Source organism: Equus caballus, chromosome 5, assembly GCF_041296265.1.
Source record: "Equus caballus isolate H_3958 breed thoroughbred chromosome 5, TB-T2T, whole genome shotgun sequence".
In the NCBI taxonomy this organism is placed as follows: domain Eukaryota; kingdom Metazoa; phylum Chordata; class Mammalia; order Perissodactyla; family Equidae; genus Equus; species Equus caballus.
The window spans coordinates 77,093,979-77,111,277 of NC_091688.1; the positions used below are offsets into that span (position 1 = coordinate 77,093,979).

At 34.1% G+C, this 17,299-nt stretch overlaps 1 protein-coding gene across 9 annotated transcripts in view; it reads right to left on the bottom strand.

Annotated features, from left to right (window-relative positions):
* Positions 1-17,299, bottom strand: part of CCDC18 (coiled-coil domain containing 18) — a 101,038-nt gene that overhangs the window by 18,101 nt on the left and 65,638 nt on the right. For all 9 annotated transcript variants that reach the window (XM_023641621.2, XM_023641618.2, XM_023641617.2 and 6 more), the window contains 7 exons: positions 14,657-14,820; positions 14,220-14,433; positions 10,534-10,633; positions 6,158-6,274; positions 5,018-5,161; positions 3,241-3,444; positions 1,330-1,467 (listed from right to left, as the gene is read on the bottom strand). In XM_023641621.2, coding sequence (XP_023497389.2) covers positions 1,330-1,467; positions 3,241-3,444; positions 5,018-5,161; positions 6,158-6,274; positions 10,534-10,633; positions 14,220-14,433; positions 14,657-14,820 — 1,081 coding nt within the window. The remainder of the gene's footprint in view (positions 1-1,329; positions 1,468-3,240; positions 3,445-5,017; positions 5,162-6,157; positions 6,275-10,533; positions 10,634-14,219; positions 14,434-14,656; positions 14,821-17,299) is intronic.

Here is a 17,299-nt window from a genome sequence, read left to right on the forward strand (position 1 = left end):
TTCATTCTATGTACTATCTACTTATAAACAATTTAGGTGGCTTACATAACTAAAAGTAAAAAATTGGATAATTAAAAGTAAAAGTAGAATAGAGACCATATAATAAAAGTGTAATGAGTGGTTGCTGGCAAACACCTGAGATGGACTAATTATTAATGATGGTCACTAAGTTGAGCAACTAATATCAATTAAATAATTATGCTGAATCCAACAGCATTCACATTTGTCTCTAAAAGCCAAAGGCTGTAATCTCTCGGCCTGAGGATTAAATTTAGCTTGCAAATGTATTTTGTTTAGTAGACACAAAGTTTTCAAAGAGATCTGAATCTAAATGCACTTAAGCAAGATATGGTGACCACAAACCCAAACAATCCCTCATGAAGATGTTACTACACTCTCTTGAAAGGAGTTTAATATAAATGTGTTGGCAACCGTTGCCATATAGAAAAATGCTTTATTAAAACTTAATTCATTTAGATTCCATATATAAATTTTGGATAATATCTTCAAACATAGTTTTTAAAAAGACAAGAAATGCTATTTCTCTATGCCCATTTCTATAAAAGCTCAGGACATATTGATAGATAAAAGGCAAAGTAACAGGTTCTGGTATTGCCTATCTAACTTACAATCAGAACAAATGTTGGAAAATACAAAACATTATAGACTCACATCACATGAAACTGCTTACATTAGTTGTTAAATACCTCCGATTGTTTTTTGTTTTGTTTTGGTGAGGAAGATTGTTGCTGAGCTAACATCTGTGCCAATCTTCCTCTATTTTCTGTATGTGGGACGCTGCCACAGCATGGCTTGATGAGTGGTGGGTAGGTGTGTGCCTGGGATCTGTACCCACACTCCCTAGGTCCCTAAAGTGGAGCATGCCAACTTAACCACAATGCCACCGGCCTGGCCCCTCCAGTTAGTTTTGGCAAGTGTTATTTTATAACCAATGATGATGATGATGTGCCAGGCTCTGGTGTAAGCACTTTAACTATATTAATTCATTTAATCCTCAACACAGTTCTATGAGATAGATACATTATATCCATTTTAGATAGATTAAGTTAATTGCCCAAAGTCACATAAGTGCTAAATGCTGAGCTGAGATTTGGAACCAGACTCCCTGGCTCAAGAATTCCAGCTCTTAACCCCACAGTATATTAGTTCACTGGATACAAAGTGTAAGTTATATGTTTAGGCTGCCAGAAATGGAGATCACAATGTATTATTCTATAATGAATATTTAAGAGAGAGACTTATACCTTCGTCCAGATAGGTCAACCCACATTAGAAGGGAGTAATAGAATAAATTTAATTTTTCTTTACCTCCATATGATAAGCTTCTTTGAGAGACTCTACTTCTGCTGACAATTTCTTGATTTCTGCTTGCATTCTTGCTTCTAAATGAGCTTCACGTACTTGAGAAGCCCCCAATTCTTCAGCTAAATGGTTTCCATGAGCTTCCTTAAAAATGACATATTAAGTAAAGGCTATATAACGTGTTTATTTGGTTATTATAGCTAAACTTATCTAGTGCATTTATGGAAGTACTTTTAATCTTTTATAATATTATATAAACATTCATATACAAAGTTAACTTATTAAATGGTACACTTTAAAATCTAGACATTTAAGAGACTAGTAATGGGAGAGTATTAGTATATTATTTATCATATATAATAGAAGTTCACTAACCAATGCTCTCTGTAAAATAAACTAATAACCACAGCATGCTGAACTCTGGCAGATAACAGTCTACTCTTAGGAATGCCCACACAGTTTTGCTCACCAGGTATGCCTTTTGTTTATCGAGAGTCAGCTATGTATTTATCCAAACTTATTTATGCTAGTTGTGCTTGTGATTGTAATTATGTAATTTTGTTATACATTATGAGCATTGATGAAATATGCATGCAAAAGGAAAGTTTTTATATGAAAACTAAGTTACATGCTTTGAAACAGTTCAATGAGTAGGTCACAAAAATTTATTACCTAGAAGCAGTCAAGATAGTTGTAAAATACTGTGGGAAACTCCATAAAAAATATGAGATGCTATACTATGATTGATTTACAAATGTCTTTTAATTCTTCTTCCACTTTAAAGAAACTAAAATTGGAAAGTATACATGATGGAATATGCGAATGGTTTATGTAAGGAAGACTAGGTAGAACTGTTATCATCAAATGACCCTAACCATACACAAAGAACCAAGATTTGGTTCCACATTAAAAGATTAACACATGAACGTATATTTAAATTTGGGGTTAAAATATATCATTTTAAATAGTCATTTTTAAAATTCCCCATGTTCACCACTTTTTTGATTAACTGAGCTTAGCTTATCAGATAAAATCAATTGTACTATACTTAGATACTAATGATAAGGACAGAAATGAGACAAAAGTAGATAGTTTCCCTTTTCCTACTAAAGCCCCAAATGCCCAAGACAGTCTAATAAATATTCCCTATATATTCTTTATTAACCTAACCATCCAGAAATATGAATAAAAACATTGTTCGGTTAACCAAAATTGAACATAAAAATACTTTAACTCAATTCCTATATTGAATTAGTAACCTTAATAGGAAGAAAAAAATCACAAGAACTTTTCTACAACGCCTATAAGCACATTTTTCTCAAAGTCTAAGTAATAACCCAAGTATACCAATCTAAATATTTTTAAGCCAACTTGTTAACCTTCTACCAAATACTGGGGAAATACAATCTATATTAGTGCTCTTGCTTTTTAAAAGCACTTTGCCTCCCCAAGGGTTCTGAACAAGATGTTTCATAACAGTTATAAATTTAAATTGTTAATTTTCATTTATAAGAGTGGCTACAAATGTAGAAACTTTTACTCGAAAAAGATTTACTAGCTTTATTTTTCTTCAAGTGATAGCTTAAATCACTTGAAAGTCTAAAAGTACTTTATAACTCAATTTATTGAGAACTAATTAGTTTGGCCAAAACTCAGTTCCAAGGGTCTTCCTAATTATATTACAAAGCTACACTAAATATAACAGTTTTTTTTCTTTGAAAATTTGGTAAAATACACATACCATAAAATTTACCACTTCAACCATTTTTAAGTGTACAATTCAAGGGCATTAACTACATTCACATTGTTGGGCAATACAACTAATTTTTGCAAAAACTATATTCTACAGTTCAAAAAAGTGAATGCTAAAATTCTTAAGATTTTTAGTAAGGTAAAATTATTTAACAGAGGGATTACTTTTTCTTTGGAAAGTTGCTTTATTTCCTCCAGCTCATTTGAGAGCCTTTCTATTTCTCTCTGTGCTTGGACTTGTTGACGACGAGCCTCCACCACTTCCATATGAGAGCTCTGCACCTGTTCCCGGGTTAGTCTCAATTCTTGCTCCAAATCTATGGCCTCCTTGTACTGAGTTGCAATGTACTGTTCCTGCTCTTTCATAACCTGAAATGAACAAGATATTTGTAGGTTTCAAAATGAAATGATACAGATAACCTATTTCTTATTCTGATTTCTCCTTTAGTAAGTGACTTTTCCCCTCCCAACTAAACCTCTGTACAATTTAACATACAATGAATATCACCCACTGTGAAATGATATTCAGAAAATGTTTTTTTCTTTTTTAATAATAAGAAAATGAAAAGGTGCTGTAATAAATCTGGGACTCGATGGTAATTTTGCATGACTTTAATGTGCAAGCTGCATAAAAGCATAATCTTTTATCATGAATGTACCATGACAAAATACATCACATAAAGAAAAAAGTTAATATTTGATCATCCATGTCAAACATGGAGAACATATTGCCGTAAATAATCAAAACCCACCATTAATCCACACAGCTGGTTAAGGTCATGAGTTTATTCTCTGTGAAAGTAAAATTTGTCACTGGGACTAGTACTCCCTCTGATATACTTTTACGTTACTCAGTTAAATCTCTAGTGAAGTATTGCTTCAAATAGAAAAAAAAAAACACAGTGAAAAGTAAGTTAGTTCTAAATTAGCTTGGAGAAGCAGATTCTAAGTAATGACACTAGACTTTATGGCTGATAAGGAAAGAAACCAGTTCAAATCACTAGGACCGTGATGTCTGGAATGGGGCCCAAGGTCCAACTGTGTTGTCTATCAATATAAATCTCATGTAAATATTTTTACCTAGTCCTTATTAGGGAACATGAAATGACTGGGCCAGTAACCTTTGTTTTTTCCCCCCACTGGGGCCCAAACTTGCTCTCAGAGACCCTGCTTGATTTATGTATATAATTCAACAAATATTTATTCGTGCTTACTTTGTGATATGTACTGTTCTAGGTATTGAGGATACAGGAGTGAACAAAGGAGACAAAGTGGCTACCCTAATGAGTTTATATTCTACTGCAGCAAACAGATCATCAGTTAGTCAAACACAATAAAGAGCTGTATAGGAAGTTTTAAAGTCGAGTGTGATACTTTAAAACAAGAAAAAGTTAAATCCACGAGAGCTCTTAGAAGCAAATTCCCTTTTTAAAAAGGCAAGTGGGTGGAATAAGTTCATCAGTTAACACACATGCAAACTGATGATATGAAGTCACTAAACTTCATCTGGCAACTTGATGTACTTGGCCTCAATAATATACAATTATTATCTGTCCATTCATTCTCTGATAGAGTTCCTCAAGGACAAAGGAGTGTATCTTATTAATATCGGATCTTCGGCTCTATTACATAGTAGGTTCTCAATAAATATTTGTCAACCAAGTGAGCATACACTGTCGATTTACTATGTGAGAGATACAATGCCAATGCCACTAGGGAATATAAAGATAAATAACATGATGTCTTTATCTACAATTACACTGTCAGAATAGAATATTTAAAAAGCTCAAAGAAACTGCTACGTATCTGGTACAAATAATTAGCCTAAAACTACTTATGGCACAGTTTCTGTATTCTAAAACCAATCAGTTTAAAACATAAAGATTTATATCACTCTTCAGATAACACCACTTGTTCCTTAGAAGGAAAATAATTTGCTTACACTTTCCATTTCTTTCATCTTTTGTTGTGTTCGTTCAGTTTCTTTTTTCAGTTGACTTATCTCCTGTTCATTTTGTAGTGTTATAAACTCTTTTTCTCGAAGCTGTTCTTTGGCATTTTGCAATTTTTCATTCAAACTATCTATCTGAATTTTAAACAGAGCACTATTAACATAATTAAGGCAAAATAATTCTTTAATCATAACTGCAATCCAAGCAAGTCAAGCTTTACACATGTATATCTAAAAGAGCAAAACATAAAAATGTGTTTTTCTTAAGAAAACCATAACCAACATAAAAACATCACAATTCTTGTGCCTAATAAGATGCTTACATGTATACCTAAAATATACTAAAAGAGCTGAAAGTCTTCATCACATTTGTATAAGAAAGGAAAATTAGAGTACCTTAAAACAACAAATGTTACATGGCCCTTACAAATAATTTTGTAGGTAATACGTGCATGAGGTAAAAAATATAGTTAGTGAAAACAAAGCCCCCTTCCCACTGTATTCCTTCCTTAGAGAGAACCACAGTTAACCAAATTACTTGCAAATCTTGCCAGAGATATTTTATAAATATTCAGACATGCACACATTATGATAAACATGTAGACACATTGATACAATAAAAACTATATTCAAAATAACATTAAGAGGGTAGTCCCCAGAGGGTGGGGAGTGGGGAAAACGGGGAAATGTTGGTCAAACGGTATAAAGTTTCAGTTACACAGGATGAGTAAGTTCTGGAGATCTAATGTGCAGCACGGTGACTATAGTTAGTAATTGTATACTTAAAATTTGCTAGGAGAATAGATCTTAAGTATTCTCACAAAAAAAAAATAACTATGAGGTGATCGATATGTTAATTAGGTTGATTATGGTGATTATTTTACAATGTACATATATCAAAACATCACGTTGTACATCTTACATGTAAGTCATTTTTATTTGTCAATTATACCTCAATAAAGCTGGGGAAAAAATTAAGAGAAAAAATAAATATAAAATAGCATATTAAAATTATGTAGCATTTTTATTGTATGTATTTACGAAAAAGCCATATTATGTGAATAATGGATGCTTACAGTTAAGGAATTAATTTTTTAAACAATTTAAAATATGTAATTTTTTGTAATTTACCTGTTTGTTGCATTCTTTAAGTTCCAATTCTGATTTCTCCAGAGTACCCTCTAATTTAATTATTTTCTGTTCCATCTCTCCCCTGTGTTCACGAATAGTCATATCCAAATGTGTAACCTAAATACAAAAGTAACATTAAACTGTTGTTCAGTTTTACTCTAATGTGGAAAACTGTGTGCTTGGAATGTGTTTTCCAATTGTTCACAGTAGGTATAACTGAAACACAATTTCATCTCAAATAGTAAAAAGAATGAGAAAAATAATCATTTCTTACTAATCCTGGATCTTGAGTCCCATATATATTATAGATACTTAAAGAAAAGATACGACTATGTTCACAAATGACAAAGTGGTTCAGACTTCATTTTATGCTAGATAAAAGCCGTTAAAGACAATACAACGTAACAAAAATTGTGGATGCAGCAATCCAGTGCTTGGAGGAAAATTTATAGCACTGAATGCACGTATTAGAAAAGAAGAAAGATCTAAAATCAATAATCTAAGCTTCCACCTTGGGAAACTAGAAAAAGAAGAGCAAATTAAATCCAAAGTAAGCAGAAGAAAATAAATAATAAAAATTAGACTAGAAATCACTGAAATTAGAATTAGGAAATCAATAGAGAAAAGCAACAAAACCAAAAGCTGGTTCTCTGAAAAGATAAAAGAAAATGATAAAGCCTCTAGTTGGACTAACTAAAAAAAGAGAGGACACAAATGACTAATATCAAAAATGAAAGAGGAGACATTATTACAAATCTTATGGACATTAAAAGAATAATAAAGGAATACTATGAACAACTCTCTACACGTGAATTTAATAAAACTAGATGAAATAGACCAATGACTTGAAAGACAGAATCTGCCAAAACTCACAAAAGAAGAAATGGATAATCTGAGTAAGTCTACATCTATTTAAGAAATTGAAACAATGATTAATAACTTCCCTAAACAGAAAGCACCAGGCCCAGATGGGTTCCCTGGTGAATTCTACCAAATATTTAAGGAAGAAATTATGCCAATTCTCTACAATCTCATTCAGAAGACAGAAGCAGAGGAAATACTTCCTAACTCATTCTCTGAGGACAGCATTACCTTAATACCAAAACCAGACAAAGACATTATAAGGAAAGTAAAATACAGACCAATATCCTTCATGAACATAGATGTAAAAATTCTCAACAGAGGATTACCAAATCATACCCAACAATGTATAAAAAGAATTATATACCACAACAAATGGGATTTATTCTAGGTATGAAAGCTGGTTCAACAATTGAAAATCAATTAATGTAATCTATCACATCAACAGGCTATAGAAGAAAAATCATGTGATCATAGCAACAGATGCAGAAAAAGCATCTGACAAAATCCAATACCCATTCAAGATAAAACTCTCAGTAAACTATGAATAGAGGGTAACTTCCTCAACTTGATAATGAATATCTATGAAAAACCAACAGCTAATGTCACACTTCATGGTGAAAAACTTGAAGCTTTCCCACTAAGATCAGATGCAAGGCAAAGATATTCCCTCTCACCACTCTTTTCAACATTGTACTGAAGTCTTGGCTAATGTAGTGAGACAAGAAAAGGAAATACAAGGTATATAGATTGGGAAGGAAGACATAAAACTGCCTTTCTTTGCAGATGACATGATCATTTGGGGAGAAAATCCAAAAGATTTGACAAAAATTCCTAGAACTAATAAATGATACAGCAGGGTTGCAGGATACAAGGTTAATACACAAATGTCAATTGCTTTCCTATATACTGGCAGTGAACAAAATAGATTTGAAATTAAAAACACAATGTCATTTATATTAGCATCCCCAAAAAGGAAACACCTAGGTATAAATCTAACAAAACGTATACAAGATCTATCTAAGGAAAAATACAAATCTCCAGTGAAAAAAATCAAAGAAGTAAATAAATGGAGAGACAGTCCATGTTCATGGATAGGAAGACTCAATATTGTCAAGACATCAGTTCTTCCTAAGTTGACCTACAGATTCAAGACAATCTTAATCAAAATCCCAGCAAGTTATTTTTTGCATATCAACCAAATAAAGCTAAAGTTTATATGGAGAGGCAAAAAATCCAGAATAGCCAACACAATATTGAAAGAGAAAAATAAAGTTGGAGGACAGACATGACTTGACTTCATGACTTACTATAAAGCTACAGTAATCAAGATAGTGTGATACTGGCAAAAGAACTGCTGAATAGATCAGTGGAACAGATTAGAGAGCCCAGAAACAAAACCACATAAATATAGTCAACTGATCTTTGACAAAGGAGCAAAGGCAATACAATGGAGAAAAGACAGTCTTTTCAACAAATGGTGATGGAATGACTGGACATCCATATGCAAAAAAATGAATCTAGACACAGACCATACACCCTTCAGAAAAATTAACATAAAATGGATCACAGACCTAAATTTAAAATGTAAAACTATAAAAATCCTGGAAGATAACATAGGAGAAAACCTAGAGGACCTTGGGTATGGTGATGACTTTTTAGATACAACACCAAGGGCACAATCCATGAAAGAAATATTGATAAGCTGGACTTCATTAAAACTGAAAACTTCCACTCTGTGGAAGCCAATATCAAAAGAATGAGAAGAAAAGCTAGAAACTGGGGAGAAAATATTTGCAAAAGACACATCTGATAAAGCAGCAAATATTTGCAAAGGACACAGCTGGTAAAGGACACACCCAAAATATACAAAGAACTCTTAAAACCCAACAATAAGAAAACAAACAACCTGATTAAAAAAATGGGCCAAAGACCTTAGCAGACACCTCACCAAAGAAGATATACAGGTGTCAAAAGCATAGGAAAAGATGCTCCATATCATGTCATCAGGGAAATGTAAATTAAAACGACAAGGAGATACCACTACATAACTATCAGAATGGCCAAAATCTGAAACACTGACAACACTAAATGTTGGCCAGGATGTGGAGCAACAGGAACTCTCATTCGTTGCTGGTGGAATGCAAAATGGTACAGCTAAATTGGAAGACAGTTTGGAAATGTCTTATAAAACTATACATACTCTTATCATACAATCCAGCAATTGTGCTCCTTGGTATTTATCCAAAGGAATTGAAAACTTATGTCCACACACAAACCTGAACATGGATGTTTATGTTTTATTCATAATTGTCAAAACTTGGAAGCAACCAAGGTGTCTTTTAATAGGTGAATGGATAAATAAACTGTAGTACATCCAGATAATGGCATATTATTCAGTGGTAAAATGAAATAAGCTATAAGCAATGAAAAGTCATGGAAGAACCTTAAATGCATATTATTACGTGAACGAAGCCATTCTGGAAAGGCTAAATACTGTGTGATTCCAACCATATGACATTTTGGAAAAGGCAAAACTACAGAGAAAATAAAAAGATGAGTGGTTGCCAGGGATTGGGGGAAGAAGGGGAGAGATGAAGAGGTAGAGCATAGAGGATTTTTTTTTTAATTGAAGTCATAATAGTTTACAACACTGTGAAATTTCAGTTGTACATTATTTGTCTGTCACCATATAAGAGCTTCCCTTCATCCTTTGTGCCCACCCCCAACCCCTATAGAGGATTTTTAAGGAAGTGAAATAATTATGATGGCTACCTGTCATTAAACATTTGTCCAAACCCATAGAATGTACAACACCAAGAGTGAACTGTAATGTAAACTGTGTTCTCTGGGTGATTATGGTGTGCCAATGTAGGTTCACCAGTTCTAACAAATCTAAATGTACAACTCTGGTGGGGAATGCTGATAATGAGGAAGGCTGTGCATGTGTGGGGGCAGGAAGTGTATGGGAAATTTCTGTACCTTCTGCTCAATTTTGCTGTAAACTTAAACCTGCTCTAAAAAATAAAGTCTTAAAAAAGGATGCTGCTAAATAATGCCTTCTGGATATATATATATTTTTTAAGATTTTATTTATTTCCTTTTTCTCCCCAAAACCACCCGGTACATAGCTGCATATTCTTAGTTGTGGGTCCTTCTAGTGGTGGCATGTGGGATGCCACCTCAGCATGGCTTGATGAGCGGTGCCATGTCTGAGCCCAGGATTGGAACTGGGGAAACCCTGGGCCGCCACAGCAGAGTGGGCAAACTTAACCATGAGGCCACGGGGCCAGCCCCCAACCTTCTGAATACTTTTGTTCCTCTAACAAACACCAGCTGAGCAAGTAACTCCTTTAATCCCATTTTCTTCTGATATACAGTAATATAAGAGATCAAAAGGTTCAGATACTAAGCTAATATCTTTCATTCTCAAAAATCCACCTGCTGTAAAAATAGTAACCGTGTGATTGTATTTTAAGAGGAAATTTCATTAAAATATAATAAAGAAAACCAACTTGAGCTGCTCTTTGCTTTAGCTCCCAATTTCTCTCCTTAAGTGCCTGATCCATTTCAAGGAGTTCTTGCTTTTTGTCTTCAATATCCATCTTGCATTCTCTGCAATTTACCAAAGGAAAAAGATGAAAGCAAACAGCAGGCATATCACAATTTAAAAAAATTAAGTCCAATGTAAATTAAAAGTGATAGGATATATGCAATTATTTCAGATTGAAAGGGTTCAAATTAAAGGAATAATGTATAAGGAAAATGACTGACATTAATAAAATTACTTTAATAGAGTATTCTAAAAAGGTAAAAGTTAACTCAAATTTACTACTATAGACAATTGAAGCTAAATGTTAAAGCGCTGCCAGGTTATAAGATTGAAATCAGTATAAGAATTTTTAAAATATATCCATAGTGTTTCATTTATAGATCAAGGGAGTGTTTGAAAGTCTTTTCTATATAACAGCTGTGAGTTTTTTACAATTGAATTGGGCATTATCAGGCTATCCCTGATATCCACAGCTCAGTAAATGACCATCGTTATTTCTCATGGGAATTTTACTCAAAATGACACCTTTCACATGATGAAGTATTGAAGTCTAATTTAGAAATATTTTAAATGTTTTTTAATAAATTCTAGCCCTGCTAAAACCCTAACTTTAGTATAATTTATATTATAAAAATGCTTAGTACTGCCACAATTTTAAGACTACTGCCACTCTGAAGTCTGTCATCAGAGAATTTTATTTGGAACTCTAAGTTCTGATATGACAAAGGCTGAAAATGTTGATCTTGAAAATCTTCATATGATTTTCCAGTGTTAAATATGAAACAATATTGAATAAAGGTACTGACTTTAAAAAGCAGAATCTGAACTTCTTTAAAAAGCTATTTACTATTCTCGTAAAAGTCTCAAGAGTTATAAAATACAAGGCTAAACTAATACTCTAAAAGTAATAGGAAATGAATTCTAAACATAACACTAACTGCTGTCTATGCAAATGGCTGAGCTCCCAAAAATTACTACTAGCTAGAATTTAAGATTTCATTTTTACTTCTTTCACTCATCCATTCACTTAATCATTTAGTAAATATTTATTGGATACTTTCTCTATGTGAGGGTTCTGTGTACTGTGGATTTAACAGTCAACAAGATAGATGTCCTTCATCACATGGAGCTTATATTCTAATAGGTCCAGGAAAGAAGATGGACTATGAATAATAAACAATTCAACAAGAAAAATATCATAATATAAAGTGCTGTATTAGAGCACTAAATACAGCGATGAGATAATGACTGGGTGGCTACTTTAGAATAGGTGGTCAGGGAAGGGACCTCTGAGGTAATGTGAAGGACACGAGGAAGCTGGCCATACAATCATTATTTTAGGCCGAAGTAACTGCTACAGCAAAAGTCCTAAGGAAGTGGGAAAAAACTTGGTAGGTTTTAAGTACAATAAAAAGGCCAGGAGCAAGGAGAACAGCATGAAATGAGACCAGAGAAGCAGGCAGGAACCTTGTCATGTAGGGCTTTGTAGTCCAGCATAAGGAGCTTGGATTTTTCTTTTTTAATTGTGGTAAAATATATATAAGATTTACCATTTTAACCACTTTAAAGTTTACAATTCAGTTACATTAAGTACGGTCACAATGTTGTGTAACCACTGCCACTAACTATTTCCAGTATTTTCATCACTCCAAAGGGAAACTCCATACCCATCAGCAGTTATTTTCCATTCTCCCTCCCCCTAGTCCCTGGCAACTATTAATCTGCTTTCTATCTCTATATGGATTTGCTAATTCTGGATATTTCTTATAAACAGAATTATGCACTATGTTTCTGGTTTCTTCCATTTAGTATAATGTTTTCAAGGTTCATCCATGCTGTAGTATGTATCAATACTTTAATCCTTTTCATGGCTGAATAATATTCATTGTATGGATATACCACCTTGTGTTTATGCATTCAACTATTGATGGACATTTGGGTTGTTTCCACTTAGTGGCTAATGTGAATAGAGCTGCTATGAACTTTTGTGCACAATTTTTGTCTGAACACCTGTTTTCAATTATTTTGTGTACACACCTAGGAGTGAAATTACTGTTATATGGTTAATTCTATGCTTAACTTACTGAGGAACTGCCAAACTGTTTTCCACAGTGGGTGGACCATTTTAGTTTCCCACCAGCAATGGACGAGGATTCTAATTTCTCTAACACTTGCTAACACTTATTATTTTCCTTTTTTAGGGTTTTGTTTGTTTTTATTTTGGCCATCCTGATGGGTGTGAAGTGGTTTGTACCTCATTGTGGCTTTGATTTAGATTTCTCAAGAAGCTTGGATTTTATTCTGAATCTTTTGGTAGGCCATTAGAAAGTTTAAGTAGGAAAGCAATATGATCTGATTTATGTTTTAAATCACAAACTTAAATCCATTCTGCAGAGGATGGATTGTGGGAGGGGGAATCAAGAATGTAAGCTGGGAGACCAGTTGGGAAGCCACAGCAATAGACCAGGTGAGAGACGATGATGGCTTGTGCTAAGATGGTAACAGAAAAAAGGCCAAGAAATCAACAGGTTTCAGAATGTGTTTGGGAAATAAAGCTGACATGACTTGCTAAGGGGTTGGATGAAAAAAGGGAGAGAAAGAGATAAGAATAATCTTATAGATTTCTGGTTTGCGTAACTGCATGACACTGAGAGGGAGGAAGAGCAGGGTTATGAGGAGAAAAATGAGTTCTGTTTTGGCCAAGTTAGAGACGACTCTTAAAAATATCTAAGAGGAGGTAACAAGTAAGTCATCAGATATTTGAGTCTGGAGTTTGGGGAAGAGATCATTACTGGAGATATGGGTCTGGAAGTCTCTGACACATAATACTCAAAGCTACATGAAATTTACTAAGAATGAGTTTGTGGGTAGAAACGAGAAGAGCGCCCTACACTGAATCATGGGATACAACATCTAAGTTTGTGGGTCATCTTGCTGCTCTCTATCCTGTTTTTTCATTCCACATTCCACATCCTGGTTTGTAATTTTGTTTTCCTTGTCAGAATCTATTTCCCACACTTTGGTTTTGGTCTGGCTCTCCACTCCCATTCACCATAGAGGTGTGCTGGAACAGCATTTTATGCTATTGCAGCTAATCCAAGGACCCAGACTTTAGAGTTGGACAGACTTATATTTAACTTCCTTCTCTGGATCCTACTATCTGACTTTGGGCGTTTTACTTAATTTCCCCAAGCCTCGGTTTTCCCAATTGTAAAAAGGTGATAATATGTATCTGATAGGTTTGTTGTAAAGAAATAAGTGAGATCATATATGAAGTCCCTAGAATAGTCCTGGCACAAAATAAGGGCTTAATACAAAGAACAATATTGTTATTATTAATATTATTTTGCTATTAACCACTGCAGTAAGCTGGTCCAATCATTTTTTTTTTACCATATGGGATACAGGAGAGAGCCAGTGTAAAATGGTCCAAAGACCAAGGAGGGAAGTATTAGTCAACAGCAATGGCTGAATTAGTTGGATGGAGCATGGGATGGGTTAACTAAGATGAGCCGCAGTGAGCCAAAGGCAGCTGAGAAGTCTGGATACCGAGAATTCAACAACAAACTTTATTGTATGACACAAGGACTCAAAGTAATAAAGTGAAATACCTGTAACTGTGATACTACTTCTTACTATGTAACTCACCTAAGTTCAGCTGTGAGATCCTTTATAGTACTGTATTTTTCCTCTAATGATAATTGAGCCTTCTGTAGTACATCCCTCAGTTCCTGGAGTTGTCTTAAAGTACTTTTTAACTCTCCATGAGCATTTTGTAGCTCAGTCTCTAGTGCTTCTCGTTTCTGTGAAGCTTCTGATAGTTCAGTTTCGGTGTGGTATTGTAACTTTTCTAACTCCTTCACTGTCAAGAGGAGAAAATAATTTTAGAACTATATATAAACCATTTGTTATTAACAACTTTGTAAATAATTATAATTAAGAATATCCAGTTTTATGTATCTACAAGAGACAAAATACTAACCACTCATTGTCCCTTCCAACACCACCATCCCAAATTCTCATTTTATTCCAGTTCCTTAAATATAAATGTGCAGGCAGCTAAGCTCAGCTAACCTGTTGCTTACCAGCGTTTGTCTTCTTATCTAGTTCTGTCTTTGTCTGTTCTAAGATCATATCTAACTGAGTAAGATGCATTGTTTTATTTTCTCCATCTCGTTTTAGGTGCATTATTTCTTTTTCCATTTTAGACAGCTCTTCTTTGTACTGATCCATCTCAAGTTTTACTTGCCTAATTAAAAATAAAAAATAAAACAAGTAGTAAATGATAATTTGGAAACTTAAAAACCAACTGACTTATCCTTGACTAAACAAAGTCTACAAGACATATAAGGACAAATATCAGCAAAATGTCTACTCATAATCTTTTTTTTTAAGATTTTATTTTTCCCTTTTTTCCCAAAGCCCCCGGTACACAGTTGTGTATTTTCAGTTGTTGGTCCTTCTAGTTGTGGCATGTGGGCCACCGCCGCAGCGTGGCCCAACGAGTGGTGCCATGTCCTCGCCCAGGATCCGAACCGGCGAAACCCTGGGCCACCAAAGCAGAGCACGCGAACTTAACCACTCGGCCACGGGGCTGGCCCCATCTACTCATAATCTTAAATCACCTATTTTACTGTTAACAATGCTCCAACTAAAAGACTGTAATTCTGCACCAATTACATACCACAAAATACAATCTGTAAGTCCTATTATCTGCAACACAGAAAATAAAGAAGCCAAGCAATCAAAATATCCATCATACAGACCATACTACTCACAGGAAAGCCAAGTCAGTCGTTTTTACTCAGACCTTTTTAATTAACGTTATCTTTTGTAGCTTTAAAAGGAAACTAGAGATTCCTAGAATAGTGTAACTTCCTTGCTTTACAGATGAGGAAACTGGAAGGTTAGGTGAATCATCTGGAATAATATAAATAGTTATTAATAGTGAGAGGGCCAGGTTTACTAACTTTTAGTCAGTCCCAAGCTTATTCCTCTCCCTATATAGACTAATCAACATAGTGAAAGAAGGTTTTAAGTCCATTTGTTGGTATTTCCAAAGTGATATTCATGAACTAAACAACTGCTAATGTCAATCTCAGTGATGGGCAGAGCTGACACTCCTTTGCATCAGCATTTTATTGTTGTTGTTCTTGCTCTTTTGATCTTTGACATTTCGCAAACTGAGTTTGCAAGAAGGAGTGTTTCTTTTCCAAATGCAACTTAGACAAATTTGGATTCGGTCAAGAGTTTTTTCAATCTGATGTCCATGAGTGAACTTGAGGAAAACTATAAAACCCCAGAAGCAATATGCAAAATTACATATGCATATGCACATCTATGTATAGAAAGTAATCCACAGCTTTTTATCATATCCTCAAATATGTCTATGGCCCAACAAAGTTATAAACTATTAGATTATACAAGCGCTAATGACCCTTTTATATTTCTAAATTCCAGGTAAATGATTTTTAGCTTGACTAATTCTTTTGTTTACACTAGAGTAGATATAAAACATAATTAGAAAATGTAATTAGAAAGAGGTTGGCATAGAGTACCAAGAGCTGACAGCTTGTCAGAAAGGAGTTGGGGAAAAATTACTTAAAAAAATACAAGAACTCAAAACCACAGCAGTCTACACATTTGGTAAAAAACAAACAGAGCTCTACACTCCTTAAGGTTTCATTATTAGGGTACCACTATGTTTCAGCATGGTATAATAACTGATGTGTGTAGTGATAACCCTGACACACCCAGAGAAGGTAAAAGTGACAAGAAAATATATATTTGAGAAGAATTCTACCAAAAAAGTTTTTTATTTTGAAGTTTCAGTACTTGGTAAAGATAAATTCCACTCATTTCTTTCTTTATGAGCAACTACTCATTCTTTCCTGATGCTAGGTAAATCAGGCATTACTATAATAAATATTGAAGAGTTTAAAAATGTTAACTATTATATGCATAATCTAATACTAAAAATTTTCCCATAACTTTCAACATTTTATGACAGGCTTTAAAACCACCAGTTTTTCCAGAAATGCTTCACCTTCTTGTCACAGTTATTAAGGGCAATCAAGTCTGAGAGTGGAAACAGGGCCAAAGAAAGGACTATTGCAAAAGTAATACTAAACTTTGAGAACACGGCAGCTGAGACTCTCTGGCTTCTTCAAATGTAAGAAAGATTTTAAAATATGGGGGCAGTCTGAGAAATCTAACAAGTGCTCTATGAGCCTCAGCACTGAGAAACCAGGGTCAGGATCATTCACAGGCAGTGACATTTACATGTAGCACCAGAAGAACCTTTAGCAGCTGTATAACAGAAAAAAACCTTGGTTTTAGAGCACATCTAAATTGTGTATCTCATACCTTAACTTCTTTGAGTTCCCGCTTCCTATTTTAAAAGCAGGAATAATAAAACCCCTATCATAGGGCTGTTTTGAAGATTGAGTTATTGTGTTTACCTAGCACACTGCCTGGCACACAGAAGGTGCTCAATAAATTAGCTTCCTTTCTTCTATTTGAACATATTTTAATTCTAAAACAGATCCAAGGAGATTTATACAGATATATTTCAACTGTAATGCCTTTCGGGAGAGAAAAAATAGTTTTATAAATTATAGTGCCAGAAGTGAAAAAAGCAATAGTGAGAACAGAGAAAACAGAATGAAGAGAAGATTTCTTGGAACTATGGTACATCTTTCTGATGAAGTTTAGTCATGTAGTGCATA